We start from the raw sequence: 9,667 nt of genomic DNA, 5'->3' as shown, positions 1-9,667 counted from the left end.
AGAAATGACTATTTGTGAGTGATTGGCAGTGTTTTCCAGTCTCTCAAAAAAAATATGGCCTCCATAATATCTATGGCTGACAAGAAAAAAAATAAAGAAAAGAAAACCAGAATCTACTTTTTGTGCTTTGGTGAAATATGCAATGATTATTGTATCTACCTTTAGCTTTTCCAAGCTGAAAGAAAAGCCAGTAGCTTAAGTATCCATACGTTATGTAAGTATCTCACCATACAGATGTAAAACCCTAAAACTTTACTACATACCATCAACAGGTCTTTTAAAGCACTTACTGGTGTTTTGATTGTTAGCACTCAGAAGAAATAGATACAATTTAGTATTAGATTGATAATGAATTCTTTTTAAAAAATCAGAGAGAGCAAGAGAGAGAAGAGAGAAAATTATTTTGTACAGCCCCCAAACAAATGTATAACATGGTAGCACCAGGGTTATTGAGAGAGTGCCCCTTTAAACTGTAGGGCTGCAATTGATCTCTGTATATTTCCTGGTATTCGTCCCTTTGAAATAAGCATGAGAGCCAAGTCTATTGGCTGCACTGTAGATCTGTCACAACTCAGTACTGAAAAGATACCGTGCAAGTGAATTTAAATAGTCGGCTTTCTATCCCATATTGCCAAGAGCTCTGAGAATGATGAACCAAGTAAATGCTTTATTTAGGGCTAAGTGAGCTGCAGATCCCTCCAGCCTGACAGCGTTTCAGCCTGCAGAGTAAGACAGCAGCAGTAACAGAAGCAGCAGAGGCAGCAGCAACAGCAGCAGCCCCTTGCTCAAGTGCAGCAGAGGAGACTTGATCTCTGGTTTATCTTGGAACTTTGCCTGTGGATCGTGCACTGTCCAGGGTCCTGAAACATGAACCAAACGGCCAGCGTGTCCCACCACATTAAGTGTCAGCCCTCCAAAACCATCAAGGTAGGATCTGGTTTTGTTGCTTTTCTCTGATTTTGCACAGGTGTCTTTATGCATCTGTTTTGCTCGTAGGCACTGGTTCAGCAGGAACTGCTGGTGGAGATGCCCAGTTGGTTTGAGTTTCAGTTGAAGGCTTGATCTCAGCAAAGTGATTGGCTCTGTTTGTTCATATATGTAGACTGGAGACAGTAGTTTCCATAGATGCTTATTTTATACTGATAACTGGATTTTTATTCTTTGGATGAGAATCTATCTGTGGCATGTTTCAGGAATAAACTTCAGTGAGTGCCTAGAAGAGTTTTATGTGTGTCAGTTTTCTTGAGGGAACTGGTGATGAATTTGTGAACGGCTTGAAACAGAAAACATTACATTGGCTCTGAATGTCGACACAGCATCTTCTCTTCATGTGTCTGAGAGTTCATGAAAAGTAAATTACTTGTTGTGAACATTAAACTGGTGCTTGTACTAAAGTCACACTAGTGAGTGTGCAAATGACTGAGAATAGTGTAAAAATACCAACTTACAGACTTAGAAACAGTGAAATGACTGGATCCACTATTTAAGACCACTTTTGTGATGATGATGATGATAATTAATAAGTTGAAATGAAATTGTGGGTGGTTTTTTTTTCTGACAAAAATAAGTCAAAAGTAAGTTAGAAAGCTCAGGATTTTGTTTTCTGTGCTAGTTCATGGTCTTTACATGACTATTCAAGGGACTCAGAATGACATGATTCCAGTGAGGAATGTTCTCTATCTTGCTGTTTATCTGAACCTGGATTGTATTTGTATGATTAGTTGGCATCTTGCAGCTAAGTGGTATGTGTCTTTCAAAGTCTTTCACAAACACAATGATAGCCTGGTGGGTTATCTTTAGTTGCTGCCATGTGTCATTCACAAAGTCTGCACACCTTTCACTAAGGTGCTGGAACCTAAGAAGCTTGAATTTGTATGATTTACAGCTCTTTTTTGTTTTCTATATCAGCCCTTGATAATGCTGCATTGACTGTAATTACAAAATGAATATAATTTCCAGCAATATCTCTTTCTCATGAATTTGCCTGCCCTTTCTCAGTGACTTTTAGTAATAAATGGACCATAAATGGCACATTTCACTCTATTTATTTGCGGTTATGTTTTAAAGGCACTGAGGTCTCTAGGATGATGTATAATTAGACTCCCATCATATATATAAACAGAAGGTTAACTGAAGTCATGTCAACAGAAGGGGTTAACTGAAGTCACATAGAGTCCAAATCCAGATAATTTACACACTCTATGATGGTCAAAGCAGAATCTTTTTTCAGCATTGGTTTTTCTGTACTGTGTCCAAGTTTAGAAATGAAACATTGAGCCTTAGGATTTAAATTGTTCTCTGCTTATAAGATCCCTACATTCGTCAATTACATAAGCATACCACTACTGAGCAATGCCAAGAAATAAAACATATGACATTCTGCATTGTGATATATAAACTCTAGTAGGAAATAAGTGTTGGAGTCTGAAGTGGGGGTAGAATTACAAACTGTCTATCTACCTTTGTTTAGAAACCATAAAATGACCAGCGGCTTTCTGCTTAAGCCTTTGAGGTCATAGGAATCAAGCACTTCATTTGCTTTTCTCTTTATTGGGTAGACACAAATGCATTCTACTTTCTGGGACTCAAAAATCACTTCCCTTATTAGTTCTCTGGCATTGAGTGCTCTCGGACAAAGTGTGGAGCAGAAAAGAAAATGTTTCTAGATTCAAGGCTTTTCTTCAGCTTGCTGATCTTGCACATGTGAACTGCAGCCATTGAATTGGAATGCGAAAGCATCATAAAGACTGGACGACCCACTACTTAGCAATGCGTTTTATTAATGGCTTAATGAAAGAATCTTGAATCAAAGCTCTGGGTGATTTGGTTAATTGTACAAGTTAAGTTCTTTTCTGTAACCCACTATACTGCTCTGGGGGTAGGCAAAGATGCTTGTGAGGTCCATAAAATAGAGTTGCCAGCATTGAACTATTAAGGGAGTAATTACTTGAGTATTTTCCAATTTGCAACCATAAAAAGGGATGAGTGGAAAAAGCTCTCTTACTTCGAATTATGTCCTCAATTATGAAACATTTATGGCTTTTGGAATTTATACTAAAAATGGCTGTCTATATTTAGGTAATGCATTAGCCTAGGAGCAAAATGCAATAACAACCTAAGGTAAAAAAAAAAAAATCCCTAAGATTGGGAGGGTTTTTGGAAAGCTATGGTGCACAAGAATTTGAACTTTTGGAATCTTGGTGCCATTTGTGGTTATTTGGGGTTAATTTCCCCCTCATTAAAGTTATCTGACAAATTAAAGTCAAACCCTCTTGTGGAGTGTATTGGCCTAAAGATAATTCTAACCCAGTTTAGGACTCTGAAAATACTCAGCTTCTGAAAAAGTTGTATATTGCTCTACTTTAGAAAGATATTCTAGAAGCTTGAGGGGCTTTTCTCACATAGCCACCATGCAGTAAACCTGTAGGGAATTCCTCCTATTTGTCAGTACAGGAAATAATGCTTAGCCCTGTCTCTGGTACAACTAATGTTAAAAAGAATGGGTACACGGAATGTATCAACTAAAAACAGGTGAAAATCCAAATTCCAAAACCACAAAGAAAGGTGTGTGTGTGTGTGTGTGTGTGTGTGTGTGTGTGTGTGTGTGTGTGTGTGTATGTGTGTGTGTGTGTGTGTGTTTCCCACTCCTTCAGTTTAAGAAGTTATGAGATCTGCCAAGGATCAAATTCAGCCTCTATTGTCAATGAAAGTTGTTTGTGGTTATGTTAGTGGATGATCTGGAGTAGGAGAAATGGTGGAAAGCATCATCTTGACTGCTTGACATTTGCTTGTCCTACTTTGGCTATTGTCCAGTTCAACCAATTTACTCTACACTTTTCATTTTTGTTTATGTGCATACATGTGTACCTGTGTATGTTTGTGTGCTCATGTGTGTGAGTTCTCACAGAGGTCACAAAAAGGCACCAGACCACCTGGCCCTGAAGTTACCACAGGTTGTGAGTCACTATGTATGGGTTCTGGGAGCCAAACACAGGTCTGCTGCAAAACTGTCAAGTGCTCTGAACTTCTGAACTATCTCTCCAGCCTCGCTACCCAGTCTTTGACACAAATGTGGTGATATAATGACACTGGCTTGTTCCTACAGTTGAGATTGGTAAGAGAGAACCAGGCAGAGGCAGTCAAATCACACTGCCCAGCATGCTTCCAGATCACTTTGGGTAGAATGCTGAGTGGGGCATCCTCATAAACCATTCACCCCCTGCAGGACTTGTAAAAGTCACTGGAGCTTTTTCTGAAATGATTACAAGTCTTGCAAGCAAAAGAGTAGCTCACAAGAATGAAAATAACAGAAAAGGGCTTCCCATTCAAATCCTGAGTTCTAGAAACTGAAAAGGTGAAATGCAGATCTGAACTTGGTGGTCACTATGAACTTGATTTCTGAGGAGTTGGTCCAGGTCTCTCCTTCCACCTTGATGTGGGCTCCAGGACTCAAACTCCTGTTGTTGGGTTTGTAGAGCAATGATTTCATCACTGAACAACCTCTCTGGCCCCTAAGAAATTAGTACTGTGTAATGTAACACTGAGGTAGACTATCGTAGTCAAACTGGCTTGTAATTGTCTCACTAAAGGATGTGCACACATCACTATGACATGAACCATGAGCTAGTATTATAATTTAGTGTTTAATAATAGCCCATAATTATATATGCTAATGATGTCCACAGATCTCCAAGAGTGTGTAAGGAAAACTTGTTTGTGGTATGATGATATAAAGCATGTATGTGTCCCTTAAGTTCAAAATCATTTGAAATAATAAGGAAAGAGGTTATAAATACAATGTTTCTATATGTTACTGTCTTATTTCACCATTTATGCTGACACACACTGAAGGTAGAGCTCCCAGTGGTGGAGCTATAGTGACTAAAGGCATGGCTGAGCTCTAAAGCTCTGTCTGGAGAATTACAGGGTTTCCTTTAGGATGAGCCACCTTCCTAAGCAGTGTTCTGCAGGGCAAGCCAAAATAGAAGTCTAGAATAAACCAGAGACAGTGACTACTGTATGTGCATGTCACTTCTTGCCTCTCCTAGAAGTGGTCTGCCTTGTTTAACTATCTTTTTTCTTTTCTTTTATAATTTAATTTAATTTTTTATAATATAATTTCATTTTACATATCAGCCATGGGTTCCCCTGTCCTCCCCCCTCCTGCCTCCGCCACCACCTTCCCACCAGCACACCCCCCATTCCCATCTCCTCCAGGGCCAAGACTCCTCTGGGGATTCAGCTCAACCTAGGTCTTATGCCCCTTTGCTCAGCCTGGCAGGAGAGGACTGGACCTGCCTGGACTGAATCTACCAGGTTGTTTAACTATCTTAACACAGTGTCATCATAAGCTTAGTGTGCAAAGTCTGTCTTAAGCATGAAGAGGGTCATGGCTTAGAAAGCCCACAAATGACAAATTTATAGTCATTTACAATTTTCATTTATTAAATGCTGTATTATTTTTCTTTTAATAAAAAGGACACTTATAATTGGCCCCTTTTATATCCTTTTCTCATGACATTTCTTTATGAAAATGATCTCTTCTGACATTTATAATGTTTGAGTGTCAGCCTTATATTTGAAGAAGCATTCTTGATCAGGATATTGTTAAAGTACTTTTAAAAGTTTTAAAAGTACTAATTCATCGTCTGTTTGGAAGATTAATATCTTTATAATTAACTAGAAATTCATGTTTTGGTCAGTTAGAGGAGACATTGCGTTTTTTAGATTAATGTGTGTGTGTTTGTGTGTGTGTGTGTGTGTGTGTGTGTGTGTGTGTGTGTGTGTGCATGCGCGCTGTTGTGTGCCTGCCCATGTGGGTGCTGGTGCATGCAGAGGCTAGAAGAGGCAGACTCTGGAAGAGCAGCTGATACACTCAGCCACTGAGTCATCTCTCCAGTCTCCACTGGAGTCATGGTTGTTGGTGATAAAAACAAAAACAAAACAAAACAAAAAACTGAGAAGGCACTATGGGTGCTTTAATAAGCCAACACCACAGTGCAGATCCTCACTCAAGCTGCATTAACACATCCTGGGGATTCATAGAAACAAACCACCCAGGGGGTAGATTGCTCAATGGTTAAGCTGCAATAGTTGCTCTTGCAGGGGACCTGGTTTTGATTCCCAGCATCCACATGGCAGCTCACTAACATCGGTAACTACAGGACCAGGTGAACTCTTACCTCCCCAGACACTGCATACAAATGGTGCACATGCATACTTGCAGACAAACACTTATACACACAAAATAAAGGTAATTGTAAAACAATCCTTCAGTCTCTAGCCACATCTAATGAACCAGTTTCAAGTCTTTCAGATGCTCCTGAGGCACAATGAAGTTTCAAAACCACTGAGCAAAAGGACTTGACAGCAAGACATGCTTGGGCTTTGGTTTGCCTCTAAGACCTCTCCATCTTTGGTTATCACAGAAGTATGGCAGCTGCGGAATGTTCTGCCCCACCATTAATAACATGAGCTCTCTGAGAGTCAAGTTCTCACCTTTCCCAGGGATGCTTTGACTCCAGACTTTCCACACAGCAGTTTTTGAACATGTAGTAGTGTAGTAGTTGGTTACGAAAGAAATGCTAATGTCTGTCAGTTCTAGGGAAGGCTAATTTTGCCTCATATAACTCAATAAGAACTGAGGCTCAGAGTCTCTCATCATGTTTTAAATTAATATAGGATATCTCAAAGACTTCATTGGTGTTTTGTTTGGCTTTCAACAAAATTGATTTTGATATTGTTTGGGGGCTATATGGTAATTAATACACTTCGAAACTTTGGGTTACTATTTTACTTCTATATCATCTGAAAATATATGTAATGTTTTATACATATATATTATTATATATAATTTATATAAGTATATTATATATAATTAATGCTATGTATGTAAAACTCATCAAATGTTATAAATATAACCTATACTCCATGTGTCAGAGAAAATAACTGTTACTTCTCTTACTGAGTCTAGCTTGTCTCGCTCAACATAACAATCTCCAGTTCCATCTATTTTCCTAAGAATAAGAATGTCTCCCTTCTTTCTGGCTGCATGTAAACTTTGTCAAAGCACTATTTATGGGGCATTTGATTGCCATGGCCTTCCTCCTCTTCATGAAAACTCTTTGACCTTAGATATAAGCCAGGTGGGAAGGTGATAGTTGGCAGTCGTGCACAACAGAAATGAAGTTCATAATCATTGACAAGCCAGGGCTCCCAGGGGCAAACACAGACTGTGCTCTCATTAACAGAGCTAAATTTCAGCTGGTTGGTAAGCCATACAATAAGTGACATTTTCTTTTTTGTTATAAAATTATCTCTGTCTTTTTCTGTCTGTCTGTCTGTCTCTCTCTCTCTCTGTGGGGGTGTGGGGGTGCGGTGTGTGGTGGGTGTATGTTTGTAGTTGTCTATGGAGGCCAGAAGAGAATGTCAGATCCCCTGGTGCTAGAATTATAGGCAGCTGTGAGCCACCTAACATGAGTGCTGGGAATTGAATCCTGATCTTCTGGAAGAAACAAACATTCTTTACTACTGAGCCATCTGTATGGCCTGAGATTTACATTTTGTACAACAGGGGTAGTCAGTACAAAGCTAAAGGGTTGGATATTTTTCCTGTGGATGGACATCTTTAAGTTGAATTTTTACTCTTCTCTACCACAATGAATCATATGGCTTAGGAAAGACAATTAACCCTGTTAAGGTTTTTCTTCCAGGGAACATAAAGGCAATAAACTTAAATTATCTCCCCAAACAAAGATGCTATGTAAGTGCTTTGTGTTATAATTTGTTCTAATAGCAATTTTAAAGGCATTTCATGTTTTCATAGAGAGGTATAGAGTGAGAATCAATTTTATGGCATAAATGCTGAGAATTTTATTTGCAATTATTATTAACTATGATAATGGTAAAACTCATTTTGAATTCTTGAAGGAGCTGAAAAGTATCCTCAAATTCTGTAGTAACATCTGCACAATTTCATCATGGACTTGTACCAAAAAGGTAGGAGACAGGAGAGATGTGGATTCAAATACTGCCTAAAGAGTCAATTAATCAAATAGAAAGGCAACTGCTCATCTACGTGCCATATTACCAAGTTGTTAAGTACATGGGTTGGTTCTTAAATTGCAGATGGCTTTCTTGAAGAAAAGTTGCAGCATCACATGGATATGGTCTTTAAACCTTGGCTTTCCTTCCATACTTGCTGCTTCCTTTCCCTTATTAATGCTGTCCTGATATGGTTTTCTTAACAGATCCCTTTTGGTTTTTTAATTTTAATAATATTTTCAATTTATTCTTTGAAGATTTTACACACATGTATGTAATGAATCTCAATCAGATCTACCCACCACTCTTCCGATGTAGCTGCCCCCCAGAATTCCCCAGCATATCTCCCTCCCAACATCATATCCTATGTATTTACTTAATCAGCTTATTGGAATTCCTAGATGTTCATGCATCTGATGTCATCCAGTAAGGCATGGGCCACCTACCATTGGCCACATCCTTGAAGAAAAGTGACACTCCCTCTCTCAGCAGCTAATTGCTCTTTATTACTTTAAGTCTCCTGAGAATTTTCTCAGGGAGAGTTCTCAGACTCCCTTAGTCCAACACTTCAAAGTTCAGATAATTGTCTGTTCATACATAGTCCTTTATACCTCCTGAAGAAAAATGGATCTTTTCAGTTGTAATTATATGTATCAAAGTAAGCCTCCCAACAACTAGCTATTACCAGCCATGTTGCAAGTCTCTATATTTCATGTTTGTTAATCTTAACATCCATCTCAACCAATGTCAGGTGCTTAGTAAGTGCTTAGTTAATATTATTGAACAAAAGAAGGAAAGAATATTGTAAATTGTTTTGTTTTCCCAAGTAATGGAGTCTAAAGCTTGATTTCTTAGCCATGCTAAGTCCTCCTTGGCCTAAGCAGAGTTAAATATCTTGCTTCCAAACATGTAGACAACATCTGAAGAAATGACTATAAGTCTTCCAGCTTGTGATAACAGGCATGCTATTATACTCAAGTGTGAGGAGATTTAGAAAGTCAACAATAGACCTTGCAGTTTGAACATCTTTCTCTATTAGTGAAGAGGAAAGTCTTGCATCAGATGGAGACCAGTCTCTGCTGGCTGCTTTGAAGCCTGGGTTAAGCATGACAGGCACAATTGCTGCTGAGTTTAATGAATTGGGCATTGCTGGGGGAGTGTTGCTCTAGCACGTTGGTCAGGCTTTCTCATTAGAAAACCTTAATTTCTAAAATGAATCATTGCTGCTAGATTGAAAAACACCACTTCCCACAACTCTGGTTTCCAGAATTTTGCCCTAAGAAAAATGGACTGTACTTTATTTTAATGGAAAGCAAATAGCATGGAGGTACTTACTATCTTTAATAGATGAGCTCTCCACTTAAATAAATTTTCTGAAATAATGATAGAATCAGGGCAGAGAAACTGCACTCGGTGTAGACATTTCTGATCAAAGAAAGATAGCTTGGCAAGATTACGTGTGTGTGTTTATGTGTATGTGTGTATATATATATCCACATACATAGGGATGCCTATAAGTATGCATATCCTCTGGAAGATAGGATAATAGAACAAATGACCACGTCAAGAGCTTCTGCCTACAGTAGGCAGCGAGCCCATCATGCTGAGCGACAGAGGCTTAGGT

At 38.8% G+C, this 9,667-nt stretch overlaps 1 protein-coding gene across 2 annotated transcripts in view; it reads left to right on the top strand.

Moving 5' to 3' along the window:
• Window positions 1–562: 562 nt before the first annotated feature.
• Dpp10 (dipeptidyl peptidase like 10) overlaps window positions 563–9,667 on the top strand; it is a 1,497,630-nt gene continuing 1,488,525 nt past the window's right edge. Inside the window, exon 1 of one of the 2 annotated variants that reach the window (XM_036202538.1) lies at window positions 563–927. In XM_036202538.1, the coding sequence (XP_036058431.1) occupies window positions 868–927 (60 nt within the window). In that variant the 5' untranslated portion in view covers window positions 563–867. The remainder of the gene's footprint in view (window positions 928–9,667) is intronic. The other variant, XM_036202540.1, reaches the window with a different exon arrangement.

This window comes from Onychomys torridus, chromosome 11 (genome assembly GCF_903995425.1).
Source record: "Onychomys torridus chromosome 11, mOncTor1.1, whole genome shotgun sequence".
In the NCBI taxonomy this organism is placed as follows: Eukaryota; Metazoa; Chordata; class Mammalia; order Rodentia; family Cricetidae; genus Onychomys; species Onychomys torridus.
The sequence above is the reverse complement of the archived record's forward strand: the minus strand, read 5'-3'. Positions and strand labels throughout refer to the sequence as shown.